Here is a 19488-nt window from a genome sequence, read left to right on the forward strand (position 1 = left end):
ATATTCCAGATAATTTGTTATATAGAGTGATTTTTACCATTTTATTGTAAAATTGAAATAAATTCATTTACTAGAAAAAGTATTTTTTATCTTTCCTGAAAAGTTTATTTTTTGGTATTAACGTTATGGCATTTGCATGCTTCATATATAATATATATATTTCTTAAGTTTGAAACTTAAATTCATTATTAATATGCACTGTGATAAAATATATCAATAAAACTATTGTTCATTTTAATAATTATATTTAAAATTACCCCAAAACAACCTTAAAATGCTGCAAAACTTTACTAACTTTAACATTTTCAATAATTTTTAACAACCTTCCTCAAGTAGAATACAAAACAGAATGCCAAACACAAGTTTAAACGCTAACATTCGAAAAAATTCTAGTTAATAAATTTTTTGCTGTGTGTAAGATTGTTTGGGTGTGTTTGCTACTGTACACAGCAGTTGTGAATCAGTTATATTTAAAATTATTTAAATTTGTTTCTATGCCAGTTTTTTGCTTATATATTTATTAAAATGAGTTATTTTCATATTAATGATAAAGTAAATTTTAATAAATTAGCAGAAATTTATTTTACTTTTTATCTGTGAAGCTTGTAGAATAAAATTAATTTCAGCAAAACTATTATTGAAAATCTTATTCTAAATATATTTAACAAAATGTATTTCAATTAAAATTTCATTATCAAAATTACTAAAGGACAACGGGTGTACTATAGATTGCACCCTATGGAATTTCAAGACTTTGAGTATATATCTGAACTCAGGAGACCGAGACGAGTTCAACGGTACCCTACTTTTGGACCGGAGACAAAAAATAACAAAGTCATCATACTTTTTTAATGCTATCATGCAGATGGCACCATAGTTGCTAGTACTGCCATCTTGTGGTAAAGTCTGCAAACCATGACATCGGACTAAGATCAACTCCTGGAGAGATAGGTTAGGTTTGTTGGACAAGCCGCAATAGTGGCACATAGTACTAGCTGACCGTGAGTGATAGCAAGCACATTGGCACCTGAGGAGCCGTAGGCCCCGAGGTCGAGGAGCGCGAGGGTGTGCAAAAAGGACTTAACTCCAACTGCAGACAATCAGTGTGCTCATGGATCAACATCTGCCTCTGTTGAAGGTATATATAGCTGACTTGCTGGACTGCCTGTTAAACACGTGATAGGCTTAGCGGAGAGAGTGATGCGACTCCCGATCATCGCACAATCGCTGGGAAATAGTATGATAACTTTCTTATTTTTCGCCTCCGATCCAAAAGTAGGATATCGTTGAACTCATCTCAGTCCCGAGTTCAAATATATACTCAAAGTCCCGAAATTCCATAGGATGCAATCTATAGTATCCCCAGGACAACAATTAAATAAATACTCTCACCAAATTTAATTTTTTTAGTCTTACATTTTAAAAAATATCAAATTTGTACTTACGTAAAAGGGAAATTACTTTATTCATTTAATATAGTGTTATACATTACATTATTTTTATAATTAGATTGGAATTTTATTTTAAAATTTTATTGTTCAAATTCATTAATACTAAAACAGTTTTGAGATGTTTTAGGTTTGAATAATAAACTTTAATTAGTAAAGCTTTGAAAGAAAGATAATTCATTAGAGTAAAAAAAGAAAAAAAAAAACAAAAATTATAAATATTGAATAGAATAACAACAAAAATTTCAAAAACAAATAATTTGAATTGTATATAATATTTTCAGTTGTATTTTGTACTCTTTCTGAAAATAGTTAATGCAATTAAAATTCAAGTTATTATTAATATAATTAATTTTTCTTTAAATTTACAAACTATTAATATTTATAAACACTATATAATACATTCACATAAATAAGCATTGATGCTAAAAATTTTTTATAATGATATTCCATTTATGTATGCAGAATATCAAATAATACATGTATATACTATATTTCCTCAATTAAACCCAGCAAGTTTATTTTTAAAACTTATATGTATATCCCAGGGTTTATTGAAGACCTGAGATTTTTTCAAGTTCAGGATTTACTATTTTTCAACAGATGAATGGGTAAAAATTGAAAGAAATAACTTAATTATTTGTATGTTTTCCAACAATAAAAACCATTTATTGACTATATTTATGGCTTACAGTTACAATATTTGAAATAATTACTATTTTCATACTTAAAGCAATTCAGCATCGTCTAATTAAGCTATTATGTTGTCATTCATGTCTGCTTTGATGTTAGAATCAGGATCTTGACTATCATCTTGGTACAAACTCAACATCTCTTTTCAATTCAAGTTTACTTAATTACCCTTGGGCTGATAAGCTCTCAACTTATGAATTTTAACACAATTTCCCACACTTAATATTCAACAATATTTACAATTTTATTTCAAAAAATATTTCCATAAACCTTAAAATAGAAAGTGCTATCCAACTCTAGACAATTGTTAAGAAGCAGAATTTTAGTTAAATTTCTTACCTGTCACTCTAAATTACATTATCCTTCCTACACAGTGCTATATTTAAATATATTTCACATGCTTTTCAACCTGGAATTTATTTTCAAAAGCACACTTATTTTCTGGGGATTTATTCAAAGACCAGGATATATTTAAATTGAGGAAATATGGTATGTGTTTTGCATGTGTGTGAACTGCAACCTATTCAGTGAATATCAGTGCCTAATGCTATGCTAAATCACTGGCCTGATACAGGCTTTTTAAAAAGATGGAGTTTTAAAAAATATTTTTTTATAGTGTAGTTTATTAACTTTTACAATATAAGTATAGAGTAACACAATACAGCAGATTAAAGTGGATCTGAATTGGGACAAAAATATTATTTTACTAACTTAATCCAATTCTTCCTAGATGGGTGTTAAACACCCAAAAATTCCCATATATACAGCATTGCCAGACCAAGATTAAGGCTTAGCTACAGAAAACTGCTACTATAGTTATGTGCTGTTTACATCTGTGAATTTCCTAATTATGTGGAATGTATTAAAGTTTGGGTGCTTTCTGTAATGTGATATATGTACTGTTGTAAAGCCCTAATGTTTCAAGACATTTGTACAATGTATGTGATTATGTTTTGTTTGTCAATAAATGTAATGTTCTGGTCTGTTGTGATGTATTGTTTTGTCTGTGATTGATGTACAGTCATAGTATATTTTTTGATTGTTGTTTTCTATGACCATTCTATGATACCTGTCTTTGTAATATGGTTTCTGGGTGTGTAATAGTTTGTGTTTAAGCTTTTGATGTATTATATTATTTGTTACATCAATGTAAGTAGTGAGTCTGTGTGAAAAGTTTGCAACTCAATGTAATGTATTGTATAGTTTTGTGTGTGATGTGGCTTTCCTACAAGTGTTTTCTGTAAGTGGCATGTCTTTTAAAATGTGCTTTCTGTAGTTTTTGTATTTATAATCTGGTCTTATATGGCAATTATGAACCCTTCTGTCTCTCCAAAGAGGCATCCATGAGTCAGCCAGCAGTTTAATGCAATTCTGTCAACATGATCCTGGATGAGATTATTGGGGTGCCTATTATGAAGCTCAAGCCTAGGATTATCTGATGGTGTCTTTGTCTCTTGTATATTGTGTCAGATCCAGATTAGTGGTATACTGTTTTTGTCTTCAAGAGTTATTGACTTTTGTAATTGTGATGTTTGTTGTTTTATGCAGAAAAACTCTCACAGTGTCTGTATTTGTTTATAGTGAAAGTTTACTATAGGGAACCTAATCCTTCCTCTTTACAAGAAAGTCATCCTTTCTATGCATGATTTAGAATGTTTGTTATGTTTTGGTTAATATTGTTTGTTTTCTCCTTTGGAGTTGTTCTAGTTCTGTTTTCATGAGTGGTTGTTGTTGTTATTATTATTATTATAACCTAAACCTTCCTTAAAATATAAATCAAAAGCTCATACTCACATTTCAATTGCATTTAAATCTTCTTTCTAAATAAATTAAAAATAATTTTTTTATTATGTATTCAGAAAAATAAATTAATTAATTTCATTAATGCAAAATGTAATTTATTATATAATTTATACATTGATAATGAAATTATAAAATATTGCTATGTATAATTTATCAAGGCTTTGAAGCAGATGGCCTTGACTATAACTCTTGGTGAATCTTCTAGGTATTCTTCTAGGTGACTCCAGCTCCAATCAAAAGTTTCATTTATTAAATTACAAGTTTTTAAGATAAAACAGATATATTATTGAAGATCTGAAATTTTTGTTTATTTATTTATGTAAAGTAAATCTTTTGGTCACATATAATTTAGTCTAATAATACAGGATTTTAGCATCATTCTCTGTTCTCTAAAGTTAAATGCTTAAGAGAAGAAAAATGAGTGTGTCATTATAACTAACAGAAAATGATTTCTGATAGAAAAAGTATAAAAGTTTAGTTACATATATCTAAACTTTACATAAAACATGAATATTATAATACATTAATTTTCTACACAGTGGAATTTTGGGATCTCTGCTATAATACTATATTTTTATTATATATTAATTTATAATTTATCAATTTGTGTTTTGTTATTTTCAGAAATTTTGCAAATTTTTATAAATTTCCAGAGAAAAAGTCCTGCATTAATACCTTAATATATAAAGGAAATCACGTATTAACACCTCAATGGTTTTTATAGATTTTAAATTGAAATATTTATTTTTGTTTCATAAAATCCAGTGGATCAAACTTATATTGTTTCTTTCCATAAAAATATTAACAATATTTATAATATTGCTTTATATTAAATAAATAGAAATTTAAAATTCATAAATTTTCCATTTTATTTGTCATAAATAAAACATATTCTTGTAAAAGTTTTATGTCATTCGTTTCATTATTTTTGATGATAGCGATAATAATAATAATAATGGTTTGAATAATAATTGTATAATAATGTCACAATTAGATGATGATAAAATTTTAATCATTTCTGAATGAAAAAACATATTAATTATAATCATAAAAGTTACTACAAAAGATGCCTAATTTATTAAAATATTTATATAAATTCAATATTGTTATTTTTCTTACCAAGCTTGCTGCTAATTTTCTTCCAATTGTTCTACTAACAGAATTTGAAATTTTTTTTTTTATTTTATGGGGTGCACTTGCAATACTAAAATCATTTTGTAGAATATGACTGTAAAGTTCCAAATGAAATTCAAAATTTGGAGGAATATTATTACTGAAAGAAAAAATAATTAAGTTAAAAATCACTTATGACAAATATTTTATTTAATCAGAAAAAACACATAAAATATAATATTACAGTATATAAAAATATTTGAACAAGTATCTGATAATTGAAAAACTTTTTTAAATTTAATAATTTTAAGCAAACTGTGATTATATAACTTCTAATATCTCTTGCATACTTTTTTTATTTCTTAAACTAAGTTTTATGTTAGTTCTGATATTTTTAAATTACTTCAATAATCTCAATTGACCCAAACTATAAACAAAATATCATTTTTGAATGCATTAATAATACATTATGATCCAAAAAAATATTTTGTACTGATAACGTACAGTACCAAATGATCATAATTATAAAGTGCTCCTATTTAACACTGTTTAGAAAAAATTTGGGGTCCAAATGCAACCAAATTTGATGTGGTGAAATTTTAGGACATGCAGAAGATATTTACATTAAAAAAATTTGTACCAAAACTCTCTGGCATTTTGGATCTTGATCCATGTGTTTTTGGTTGTGAGGTTTATCAAAAGAATTTTGTAAATTTGGTAGCCTTGAAAGACAGTATCACATTGCATGTGAGAAAAATCAGAGGGTCAATTATGATCAGCATATTGAGCATCACCTTCAGAAAAGGGCCACATTGAACAAGATCCCTTGCATTCCTGAGATCTCTTATATAACATGAATGTCTTGTACAAATAAGATGCTTGTTGCTTGCATCATCATAAATGCCATAATGTACTAATTGTTTTTTTATGGAAATGTCTTTCCCATCCTTAAATGTTATCATATCAAATTTGGTTGTATTTAAACTGCTAATTATCTCTCTACATCAATGACAGCAAACCTGTAACCTGAAAATGATTTCAGTATCCATGTTGAATCTTTAGAAAATATTAGGTTTTTATAAATTACAGAAAAATATTTGTTTCCATTATTATTTTCTTTTCACTTATATATTGATAGAATTTATTGTTATTTTTCTGTTATAGACTAAAGAGTTAAGTGAAGTAAAACTTGTAAGCATTGTTTTCTTATTTTATAATTATTCATATTAAATATTTGGCTCCTGATTTGGAGTTAATACATTTTGAATTCAATTTTGATCCATCTTTGGAAAAGGTTTATCACTGCTGAAGACAGTGTTGAATAACAGTTCTTTAATTATGATTACTTGGTATTATGTCTAAAGATGAATAGAAATATTCGAAGAACATTAGCAATTTTCATTATAGTAAAACATTCCAATAAATTGTACTTTTTCTATTGCTTCTTTTCTGAGTTTTGATTTAATTTTTAATTTTAAAGAATACTTTCTTTCACATATAAACTCAAAACAAGCACTTATCAATCTTTCTCACAGAATTGTGAAATTATCTATAAGTAATGATACACTTTCATGAAAGCAAAAATATTTAATTTTTGACACCTTGGAAAGTTTTACAACAACAAAGTTATCATATAACATAAAAGATAAACATATCAATATTTTTTGTCATGACTGATACCTAAGAAATATAAACCCACTGACTCATGATCATAAGCAACACAGAAGCTAATGATATAATCATTATTATGTTCTGGATACTATAATCACCTTTCAGATAGTCATTTGCAAAAAAACAAGATGTCTTCAAGAAAATATTAAACTGAAGATCCAACATTTGATACGCATATATCACATAGCAATTGGATATCATACTGAAGCATTCTGATTCCTATCACTATAAACTCTCCTATATTATCAACATAAAGTTTGAAAAAATAGTATTTCAAAAATATTTAAGATAGTTAGATTTATAATGTATTAATGTAATTCTAATATAAAATTAAATAATTGTTTAAGTTCATATTTTAAAAAGTTTTAAATGATCCAACAAGCTTTTAATTATGCTGATTCAATTTTATAATGTTACCTAATGTTCTGAAATTGAGTCATTCTAAAAATGCATAGATTTAAAAACATTTAAGAATAAAATTTGTTTTTGTTTTCCATTCCTTAACTGGTTATTACACAATATATTAAAATAAAAAGTTTTTATTGTATTTTAAAATTAAATATACAGGATTGTAACTTTTAATACTTACAAAACAATTACATCTTCAAATGATATATCTGTGACATTACGATCTATATTATTAATTAAAGCTGTATCATATATTTCTGTTCCAATCTTCAGCAGACAGAAAGCAACAAAACGTCGACAATCTCCTTTATTTTTAAAATGATCACTATCTTTCCAAATCAATGGCATTCTAATATCTAAATCAAAATTACAATTGTTATATATAAATATTAATAATAAAATTCAATGTAATTTATAAATCAGGAAATGTTTGAAAATATATCAAGTAACATGATACATGATGATTAAGAAAAATTGTTTATAAAAAGTTCAATGACATAATTAAATCAGGACAAATGATACATTTACTTTGTATTTTTCTTTTCTCTAAAATTTTATTTATGTACAGTACATTTTATTATTTATTGAAATTTAAATAATTATTTGAATATTTAAATTCTGACTTTAAATTAAACTATAAGCATTACGATAACAAAGTAATAAGTTTTATTGTTTTTAATAGGTAAATGATGATATAATTTGATTATTTAATTTAATATCATATTAAAAAGTTGCACTGAGATATGTCTTAATTTTTTTACTGTGCACAAAAGTTTTTTAAATATGAAATAAATTTTATTTCGAAATATTTAAATTCAAGCAATCAACAAATTAAATTTCTTGAAATGATTCTGATCAGCACTCGGTTAATTTAACATTAATACAAATTTATAAGAATATACGAAACATGTTAAAGTTGTTATTGATATTTAAACATAAATATCGTAATATAAACTCTTAATGATAAAACAATATATTTTGTTTTGAATTTTCTAAACTGATAAAATATTTTAAAAGGGAGTGAGATTGCCAAAAGTACAGTAATGTACTTTTGGCAAACCTACCTTCCCTTTAATTCTGTGAACAATAGTTTGTGGATCCCATGACATTGAAGAAATGACAGATCATTGCAGAATCTTATCAGACAAAATCCTACCAAAGAAAAAATATTCAGGGTATTTTAAACTGTAAATTTTAACTGGAAATGTTCAATAATAATTAATATGATAACCTTAATCTTCCAGCACAATTATTTAATAGAATGACAAATGTCTTCAAGCAGATCAAGTGTCAAATTTCAGTCTCATGTTTCTTACTATCTGCAGTTATGTTCTATTTTGGAACATAATACTTTCATAACACAAAAAAGAATTTAAATTATAGAATGTAATTTAAATGTTTTAGATACAAAACAGATCTTTCCAGCACTACATGAATATATTGATGTAATGCATTAGTTTCACTGTAATGTTTACAATTATGTAATATTGTTCAAAAAAGGACATGTTTAAATTGCATAGTACTTTCATAGCAATACATAAATTTTTCCTGTCTCTCAAGTGCAAAGATAGAAGAAGAAAATCATTTCAAGAAAATTTAGCATATAATATACAAAGAATCTCCAACTGTAAAGGAAAAAACCAAGCATGAATTAATATAAAAAACAGCTCTATTTTTCTATAGTATGTGTTCAAAATGCCTTGGTCTTGGTGCAGCTAGAAACCACTTGTGGAATCTATGTGCTTACTTCTAGCATTGTGCAAAACAATTCATTTGAGTGATCTGAAATCAATTCAAATAAACTCAGTAAAGTGAGTCAAATTTGATCTACAATATATAACTTATAGTAGAACAGTAACTCTTGTTATTTCATCTGAAAAGGGCTTCTGATTGAAGACAAAAATGTGTGATTGAATACTCAATATGTTGGAAGTTGTATGTAAGCATAACTAATTAGTTCTTTTATAAGGAGAGCAGTATTACGTGTTTCCACAACACTAACGATCACATTTTTTTAATTTGCATTTTGTTTTTATGTTTGAACAATTTACACACATTTCTTTTTAAATTAATTAATTTATTTTACCATAAACATCAAAGTGAGGCTAATATACAATAAGCATATGTTTGTGCAAGGCTGGAAAGATCAATTTTGTTCTTGGATAAATGTTAAAATGATACCTTATATATTTTTTCTTTTGATAAGAAACTAGGATGATAGAATTTTCCATTTGATAGGAATTTATCTGGTAGGATTCTGTAACTGAACCAAGAAATGACTAACAAGTTCTGCAAATTCACATGACCAATAAGAAGGCTTATAAGAGTCTGTTCCAGCTGCTGAATACAGAAGAGCGTCGTTTATCCGAATCAATTGGGGACCGGGTTGTTCGGATAACTTATTTTTCGGATAACTGATTGTGTACGAAAAAATATATTAACCTATCCCATGTTGAAATTTTTCTCTGTCGCTTCATGTTGAATTTTCATTGATTTTAAGCCTAACGAAAATTTTTATAATAATAATTGTAGCTATTGTATCGCTAAAAATTATTTCTTTATTTTGTACAAACAAAATAAATATATTGAAAAATATAAAAACAAAAAAAATTATACTTTAGAAGTTAATCTAGTATCAAAAACGTTCGATTCAGCACAAAACTGTCCAACTGGAAAGCTTTCGATTAACCGACGTTCCGGTTGATCGGTTTCGGATAAACGATGCTCTACTGTACTAATAAATAAGTCCATGTAGACAATATCTCAAGCCCCTCCCCCCATTGTGTTGAGTGATGTACTTTTTGCAACCCTCTCTTAAACTGTACACATAATTAATGGACAACCCCCTTATCTGAAGATGAAGAAAACAAATATCCAAAAATCTTTATACATTAAAAAATAATACTTCTGCTTTATGAAAAGATATAATTTACAGCATCAATTTCTTTTATAGTAAAGAGTATGATCTCATTTTCTTACTAGTTAAAATTATTAGCCTACAAGAATAATATGACTGGTTTATTATAGATCTATAAAAGATCAAAATTATTTTCTGGATAAGAGAATCCATCAAATCAAATAATTATACAGTACAAAGACAAAATTTGTAGTTATTAAAAATTTTTTAAATTAATTAATGCATAGTTTTTGTGTGTTTCATTTAACTACTCACTTTAGTTTTAAAGTATTTGTCTTTTTTTATCTCTGGTGCAAACAAGAAATATCAAGTCAATCAATATGTTTGCAATTTATAAATAAAAACTGATTACAGTGTAACATCTCTGATTTACTTTTAAAAGACTGAAATCATACATATATTTTAAATCATAAAAGTATTTCAATTTGTTTTATCTAATTTTCAATTTGCATAATCAATATTCTGTATAAAATATTAATTGTGAATACTGATAAATTAGATAAAATAAATTTTTATTTTATGAACAATACAATACAAATTCAAAATATAATATAGATAAAATTTTAGATTTTAAACAAAAATTAAAAACTGATCATTATCTAAAGAACTAAAACAATGACTTGAAGTAAAAAGAAAATTTTACCTGAAACAGCAACTTTGGCTTTTCTTGTCTGCAGTTTCACACTTGATAAACCAAATATTAAAAAGTGTTAAATATTAATATCTTTATACTAAGAATATTTATAAAGCAAACATATTTACTTCTTTCCAGATGAATTTTCTGCTAACTTTTGCATTTGTAACTCTGCAAGATAGGAACTCATTCGTTCATTTGATACCAATAATGATTTTGCAGCTTCTAAACTTTGAATTCTGTGTTTGCATGCTGCTAATAATTTTGTTGTTCCTTCCCTCATTCTTATCTCCAAATCTAATTTCTGTTCTAAATCATATTCCTGTAAAATAATATTTAAAAATTTTAAACAACACAGTAAAAATATTAACTATATATCATCAATATAATCTAATTTTTAAGATTTTATTTAAATTTTTCTTTAAACACATTGATGTAAAATATTCAAAACTATAACAAAATAAATTTTATAATTTAAATTAATATATTATATACATATACAATATTTTAAAATTACAAAACTTTAATAAATTAAACATTTCCAGTATAAAATTACAAGACATGTCATATACATATAAAACAATAATTTTATTGTAAAAATTTTAATTTTTAAAACACTGAAATATTAGAATGCAATTTTATTGCAAAGTCCAGGTTCTAAACTATTAAAATCTAATTTAAATTTTTTACAATTTTAAGAAAGCATTTGATAAACAAATTTAAAATATTTTGTAGTTTTAAAAAACATATATACGGTACATAAAAGCCAAATTAACTCCAAAAATAGTTTTTATAAACTTAATATACTTAATAGAAAAATCAATTTTTAAATCAAAAATTTACTTATTAATCAAGCTCTATTAAATATTGAATTGATGTTTTATAATAAATAAAATATTTGAAATTTTAAAGTAGAAAGTTTTAAAGTACGTATGAACAAAAGTACAGTTTGTTCCGTAATAGTTTTTCTTATACAAATTACAGATAATTTTCTTAAATTTTTAAATTCTAAATGTAGTTTAAAATGTTTGTTCATTAGTGAAATTGGTTTTTCTAAATGAATAAAAGTAAATAAATTATTTGCTAAATACACAGAAGAGAATAACAAAAATATAAACTGAAATCAATTACAGAAGTTATTTAAAGTAAACTTAAATATATGTTCTTCTCTGAGTTATTCCTTAGAAATGATGGCTTATTTTTCTTCTTATTCTATTCAGTTATAATCTAATATTAATAAATATTCTATTTTCTACAAAACTATTTAATTTCTTATAAAACAGATTTTATTTCTGTCGTTCTAAATTTTTCAGAACTTGATATACATTGATTTATTATAAAAATTATACTAAAATTTTTCCTAAATTAATATTTTTTTTTATCTAACAAATTAGAATCTTATTCATTCAATAACTATATTTTTTATTTTAATTATCTGTTAATATTGAAGTTATTCTAAAAGCTAAAAATGTAAGCAATAATATTTAACAATATACACTGAAATTTGTTGACTATTTTTATTTTTAATTTAAATATAACCTTACCATTTACGCATTATAACTGTAAATGATTCTATAATGAGACTACTTTCTGTTAATAAAATCTATGTAATATGAGCATTTTATACATATATGTCTATTATTTGATAACTTTTAAACTTCTTCCAATTAAGTTTTCAGTTCTGTTTAAACTTAATTTCATATCATCATTTATTAAAAAAATTCAAATCTTGAAAACTTTAAATCTTTATTTTCATTTTAAAAAAATGGGAAAATGAATTCAGTTTTTCTTTTGTTACAGTTTTAATACAAATTTTTTAATCAATTTTTAGCATTTTTGTTGCTATCATAACTTTAAATTTCTTTTTCTAACTCTACCTTTGTTGCTATTGTTGTAATTATTTCACTCTATTCTTTCATTTCTTTTTATTAAATTTTTAAAAATTCAATTTTGTATCTTGCTTTTTAAATTAAAATTTCTTCCATTTCATTTGCATGTATTATTTCCTAAAGTCCAACTCTTCCCCTCCATTGTCATTCTTATCAATGTGAAGAAGCAATTTCATAACTTCGCAAAGCATTTTTTATAACAGTTATGATGCTGATGTTATATCAATTATTTTTTTATTGCATTCATTAAAATTAAATTTTGCTATTGCTTTTAAGTTGATAAAGTATAGTTTTTACATTCAAAGTCTGAAATTAAATATAATTTATAAATAAGCTAAAATCATCTGACTTTTATTCATATCAAAATTATATTTTTAATTATTATACAATACTACATTTAATAAATATTTATAATACTTAACATCACAGTTAAAGTAAGTATTCTTATCAATTTATCATCAATCATATGAGCCAATAAATCTAAATTATTTATACAATCTAAATTTTACAGATTACAAATTTAAAATACTATATCACTGTTTACTGTTACTGACTGGGATTATACCAATAATTACATTTATTTAATAATAAAGATATCAATATAATATAGAATTTTTGTTATGGCATAATTTTCATTACAACTGTAAACTGGAATCAATTTAGGAAAATTAAATATCAATTTTTTAAGTATAACTGTCGTTTAAAAGGGGAGATCATATTTACGAAAAATATGAGATTTTACATTTAATTAAACCAATACATCTTTATGTTACTTCAAATTGTAATTTATAAAAACATTCCTAAGATCTAAGTTTATTTTGTTGTCCTTATAATTAGAGCATCTCAATCATATAACTAAACTAAAATATTTTTACCATAGCAAAATATAATATATAAAAAACAAAAATAGTCAAGTATTTTCACTTTTGCATCATATATTTTTAGAAGTCTTGTCATATAAATTTCTCTAAAAATGAGTGGTGTAAATCTGAAAATACTTGACTAGATCTGATTTATACATTTTATGTTCCAGAAAAGTATCTTTGTTAAATTATTAGCATTTGTTGACATATTTGATTTATTATTAGTTAAATATTCATTATATAGTAAACATATAAGAATATATAATTATACTATTGCAGAAGAACTCTAGATTTGAACTTCTCATTAAAATAAAATATGTGCTCCTTTAGTAAAATAGAGAATGAATAAAAACTGATTATGTTAAAAAAGATTTAAAAAGTTAGTCAAATTTTATTGTTTAATAAATTTTCTATGTTAACTAATACTGATTAATGCTTTTTAAACAAGACATTCTAGAAATAAATTTTTGTCTTTAAGTATAAATGAATGTCAATTTATTTAGAAAATTTCAATTGAAATAAACATTTAAAAACATTCTTTTTATTGATATTTAAACAATTATCGCAATCTCTTTTATGATTCAATTACCTACTAAATAATAATAATAATAATAATAATAATAATAATAATTTACTATTTGATACATAATTTAATACAAGTGTAAAACACTTTGTTAATAAACTTCAGAAAAACAAAAAAAACTTTAACTTTTTGAGAAATTCTTAAATTTTATTGAGGAAATTAATTTTTTTTTTCATATAGCACTTCCAAAAACAATAAATAATTAGATATGGTTGTAAATTTATTATTAACAGTTTATATATTTCCATAGGCATGACCCAGATTCAACATCAGAAAGAGTGGGAGATATGGTTGTCGGTTTGATATTTTCCTTGACACCAAGAAAACAAAATTACTTAGCTGGATATTAAATGTAATAGTTATCAAAACTGTTTGTAACTCATTTGTTTAGAAATATATAAAATTTTTGCACAGATTCTTACTTTTTTTTTTAATCAAAATTCACAACTCTAATTATAGCTACATTTTGTTATATTCTATTAACATTCCAGTAATGAATCAATTATAATTTTAATTGAATATGAAATTTTTTATTATTAGAAAATACTAATAATACTTGAATCTTAAAGAATTATATTAAGTTTCTTTGCATTCTTTTTTAATTACTTTTTCAAAAATATAATTGATGGAATCGTATAGATAACCCAAACGATTTCAAAATCGCTTCCAATTTTTGAATATCCTACAACAAAATGCAACGATAGAAAAGTAATTCTAACTGGGTGAATCTAAATGTGGAAGAGTTCAGAGAAATGAAAAAATAAAAATACAACCTCAAGTCATCCACTACCAGGAAGTAATTAGTGATAACATTGTGGACTGGTTTCTTGTCTGGTATAACTAGATTTTATAATAAAGTTAGTGAAAAGAACAAATTGATCATTAAAAAATATGTGTGAACAGCTCAAGATCATTATCAAGCCATCAATACAACAAAAATGAGTCTTTTTTCCCCTAATTTTTTTATAAGATAACGGTTGACCGAGAATATTCAGCTTTACAAACGACATTATGAGAAAATTAGTTATGAAAATGTAACTCAATAATAAACAGATGGATATATTATATCGTTAATTTAATAATGAGTGTGTTATCTGCAGTAAATAGTTATAAATCGGTTTAATTACATTCAAGGATCTTAGTAATTAAATCCTTAAAACAGCTGATACCAAGTGACATTGATAGATGAAGGTCATTGTTCTTTATTGACAAACACGCTGTGCACATGTGGATTATTATAACAAAATGTATAATTTGAAGAAAAATCTTACAAGAAAAACGTGTCATTTACATTTAAAAGAAAAAAACTAACAAATAATCCATTTCAAATCGTGAAATTGATTTTCGTATTCTTTGTTTAACAATGACAACTCTTGAAAATAAATCGATTTCAACGCGCGCAATTAGCTAAACATAAAACTTACCTGTATACTTTGAGCAATTTGTTTAACGAAATATAAATCCATATCTTGTATAATATTTAAATGACTAGGAAAACATGGCATCGATTTTCTCTTTGAATGAAACAAACGTGAATTATCTTGATAAATGTAATGGTTGGCATCCTTCTCTTCATTCTTATCTACCAATCTCTTCTGTAGAGTTTCGTTAAAGTGATTGACTATGTCGAATATAGCAGACATGTTTTTAGGCAATAGGCACTTTCTCTACGAGCCAGTGTGGGTGACTATGGTGTCAGCGACCTTAACTGTGTCAAGAAGGTCACACAGATGCTCATCAGCGAAGAAGCAAAGCTTGACAGCATGTCGTGAGAGTGTTCAACACCGCCTGGTGACTAAAATAACGAAATTTGACAACTAAAACTTCATATTTCGGGTATTTATTTCGTAATGTCTCAAAAGAAATCTCCGGTAATTTATAGTTTTAATACTCTTAAAGACTTCTATATATATATTTTTTTTAATCAGCTTATATGAAAAATATATAAAAAAAGAAACTTTAGATAACAACTGTTTGACAGAAAAGCTGCGATTTGTGTTTCAAACCAAATCTCGCTCATTTAATTAAGAGCTTTTCTACTCAAACTTGTAGGGAAAAAGTCTGTAAATCAGTTTATTTATTTAATAAAAATGTATAATAAGTTATTTAAATATGTTAAAATTAATTTCACATTGATAAAAGGCGCATCTTTACTCATTTTCTGTTCTTACTAACAATTTGTTGTACCACTAATTGTAAATTTATAATTTATGTCGAGCACTTTAAAAGGCTTTATTAAAACTACCTTTTCCTTATTGCCTAAAAATTAAATTAAATATGGAATTTTTAAGGAGTAAAGATTTGATTTAATGCTCTTAAATGCAATAGTTGAACTTTATCTTCAACTTTAAATGTAATAACTATAATATTTTCAATAGTAAAATATGTGTTTTAGAAGATTTATCGATTATTTAATTTTATATAACTTGAAATAACCTGGTTTTATATAGGATTTTCATTAAAATTTTACTTTTATTCAATTTTTTGAGTTACCGTATATCATATATTACATTTCATGCTATAAATTTTATGAATAGTGACATTTTTGGGTCATATTTTTATATGTAACTCATACACATGAATACACGCAAGTTAATAAAAACTTAAAACTTTAATCATTTATAATAAATGTAAATTAAAATAAATCATTTTCTAAAGGCAAAGAACATTTACTGCTTTTATATATTAATATTTAACTACTGAAAAATCTTTATATTCTAAATATATGTTAAATATCTAATAAACTGGCGCTTACAAGTAGAATTTAATAATTTAACGAACAGTTATGCTTGATAAAGATAATCTAAATTAAAATAAAATAATTTTTAAGTAAAAAGATTTATAACATTAATCAATAGCATTTATAATTGTTGAAAAATCTCTTAAAAGACGCTAAAAATGTGTTAAAAGTCTGACTTTCATCAGTAGAAAAATCTAACAACGTAGGAGTATTTATATCTTATCCTTGAAAGATGAATTAAAGGTAAGGCATGCTTCCATTACTTTCATACAAAGTGCTTACCTTTGTATTTATAAAACAGAAATGCACACTCTGTCCAAAAATTCCATATATATATCTTTGCATGTCTATACTTTATTCCTGCGGCGATTTTCAGCTTTTGTCAATAATTTCTGTCGATTCTAACGTTACATTTCAATCACGTTTATTGCTTTTTCTCTCTCTCTCTCTTCAAACATGCGAGTCACTATATAGAAGTACTATATTGTACTGGAAATATCAGAATAAATAACAGAGTAAAAACTGTCCTACTTTTAAAGCATTTGTTCTCTGGCTAACTTATCGACACTTTTTTAAACAATAAACTTTCTTCTTTGTATAACCATTTGAATGAATTCAATAGGTAAATAAGAGGTGACGAAAGCGATATTATTATTATTTTGTGTCCCTGCCGAGTTCTAGCCTCTAGAAGAGTATATGACAGGAAACGGTGACATTCTTTTATTCAATTGACACACTTTACATCCGATTTCTTTACAGAATGATAGCTATAATATACGTATAAAGTTGGATAAAAGATTATATATAGTTTATTTTATACTATTTTCTTGCTTTAAACACTGTATATAATTACTGGCCTTGAAGCTTTTAGATCTAGAAAGTCTATATACTGTATATTATATGCCTCATTTGATTTTTCATTGTTTAGATCTTTAATCAAACCTTTGTTGCATGAAAGGATAATTAGATATTTTTATAATCTTTTAAATTATATTGGATAATTAATGCTATAAGTAAAGCTTAACTTCCATAAGAAAAAATATATTTAAAAATTTATTACATGTATAATAAAGATATTCTGTATCCTTAAGTACTGTACCTTACATAATTTATCAATTTTATAAAATTAGTTTAGTAAAAAATTATAAAATGAATAGTAAAATATGCTCTTTTTTTAAATAGAAATTATAACAATTTTAAATAAATAGTTAAAGAAATATACTGTATATAAAAATCATTTTATGCACGTGTTTATAATATTTAAAAATGCTCATTAGCGTTTAAATGTCTCAAATTAAATTTATAAAATATGAAAATTCATGTGGGCGATTAGAATGATCGCACGCGATAGAACCCACATGCTGGCGGCAAGTTGTCTGAAAACTTAATGGGATACAAGAAAATTATCAAAAAAAAATATCCCCAGAAACTTAGTCATAGTAAAACACCATTTGTTATACAAATAGAATACAAAGAATTAAAAATTTCTGTTATATCCTGCGCGAAATGCTTTTATGTATTATACATTTTATCCTACGCAAATTTTATTTTATATAATTCTCTTTTACTCTTCGCTTTTTAATTTTTATAACTTCCATTTAATGCTTTTATAATCCTTGAAATTCTATTCTACATATTTTTTTAATTTTTAAAAATTTTATTTTATATATTTTTTAATTTTTATTTCTAAAAATTGTATTTTGTGTTTCTTTTTATTATTTTTATTATTATTTTTAAAATTACTACAAATTACGTATTCTATATTTTAGCAAATGAAATATTAATTATAAAATTATTAATTGCGTTTATACAGCGTTATGTAATTGTTGATTTTAATTTTGTATAAATGTAATTTATCTCGATTAATTTTAATGTTTAATCAAGACGAGGCGAATAATTAAATTCAATTAATTGTTCCACGCCCTTTCGACTAAAATTCAACAAAAATATTCAAATATTTAAAAGATAGAAGATGCGAAACATGTAAAAAATTGCTCAACGAATGAATATTCCCGGTTAAAATTCCAATAAAAAAGTTTAAATTTCAAGTTAAAATACCGAAATTGTATAATATTTATATAATATTTAAAACTAAAAATAAATAAATTATAATTTTATACGTCAGTTCGTCTACGAGACATATCAAAATACAAATGATTTTAAAATAAAATTTAAAAATAAAATAAAATAAAATAAATCTCACCTCACTTGTATGATTCGAAGAACCTTGAGTACATTCTTGTACAATAACGTCCATTATTTTACAAAAATCGATAATCGATGTACTTCATTAAAAATAATTTTAAGATAATGTATAAAAAATATTCGAGATTTTCTTACTCTTCTCACAAGACATGTGGTTAGCAATGAAAGGAGCTGCAATCGCCATGTTTGTGACGTAGAGGATCCGTTGTCATGGTAACGTGAACATCATCGATTTCCAGGTATGAGCAGGTGATTTTCGGGAGTTTATCCGAAGTGAAAGCATCTTGGATGATTCGCTAAGAATCGCATTCTGATTAATTAAACATTGTTTCCGCGTGAAAACACGTGTTTTATTTTTAAAAATTGTGTAATTTTTTAAAGTACTTTTTCTTCTTAAAATGGGGATATTTTCAAGATTTTTAAATTATATAAAGTATCTAGACCCATTATAGAATAAAAGGTTTATTTTTTTATGTTGTAAGATGTTACTCAATAATGAAAAATCATCACTTGGTGGGGAT

General features: G+C 24.8%; 1 protein-coding gene across 4 annotated transcripts in view; it reads right to left on the reverse strand.

Annotated features, from left to right (window-relative positions):
- LOC136981965 (rhotekin-2-like) overlaps positions 1-19263 on the reverse strand; it is a 32114-nt gene extending 12851 nt beyond the window's left edge. Inside the window, exons 1-6 of one of the 4 annotated variants that reach the window (XM_067278412.1) lie at positions 18971-19263; positions 10816-11009; positions 10697-10737; positions 7318-7492; positions 5064-5217; positions 3936-3961 (exon numbers count right to left, since the gene is read on the reverse strand). In XM_067278412.1, coding sequence (XP_067134513.1) covers positions 3936-3961; positions 5064-5217; positions 7318-7492; positions 10697-10737; positions 10816-10970 — 551 coding nt within the window. In that variant the 5' untranslated portion in view covers positions 10971-11009; positions 18971-19263. Of the gene's footprint in view, positions 1-3935; positions 3962-5063; positions 5218-7317; positions 7493-10696; positions 10738-10815; positions 11010-12231; positions 12356-15446; positions 15790-18965 lie in introns of those variants that run through there. The other 3 variants (XM_067278399.1, XM_067278393.1, XM_067278405.1) reach the window with 3 other exon arrangements.
- Between the last annotated feature and the right edge of the window lie 225 nt (positions 19264-19488).

The sequence above is a fragment of the Centruroides vittatus genome, unplaced genomic scaffold (assembly GCF_030686945.1).
Source record: "Centruroides vittatus isolate TY-2023 unplaced genomic scaffold, ASM3068694v2 contig_1168, whole genome shotgun sequence".
In the NCBI taxonomy this organism is placed as follows: domain Eukaryota; kingdom Metazoa; phylum Arthropoda; class Arachnida; order Scorpiones; family Buthidae; genus Centruroides; species Centruroides vittatus.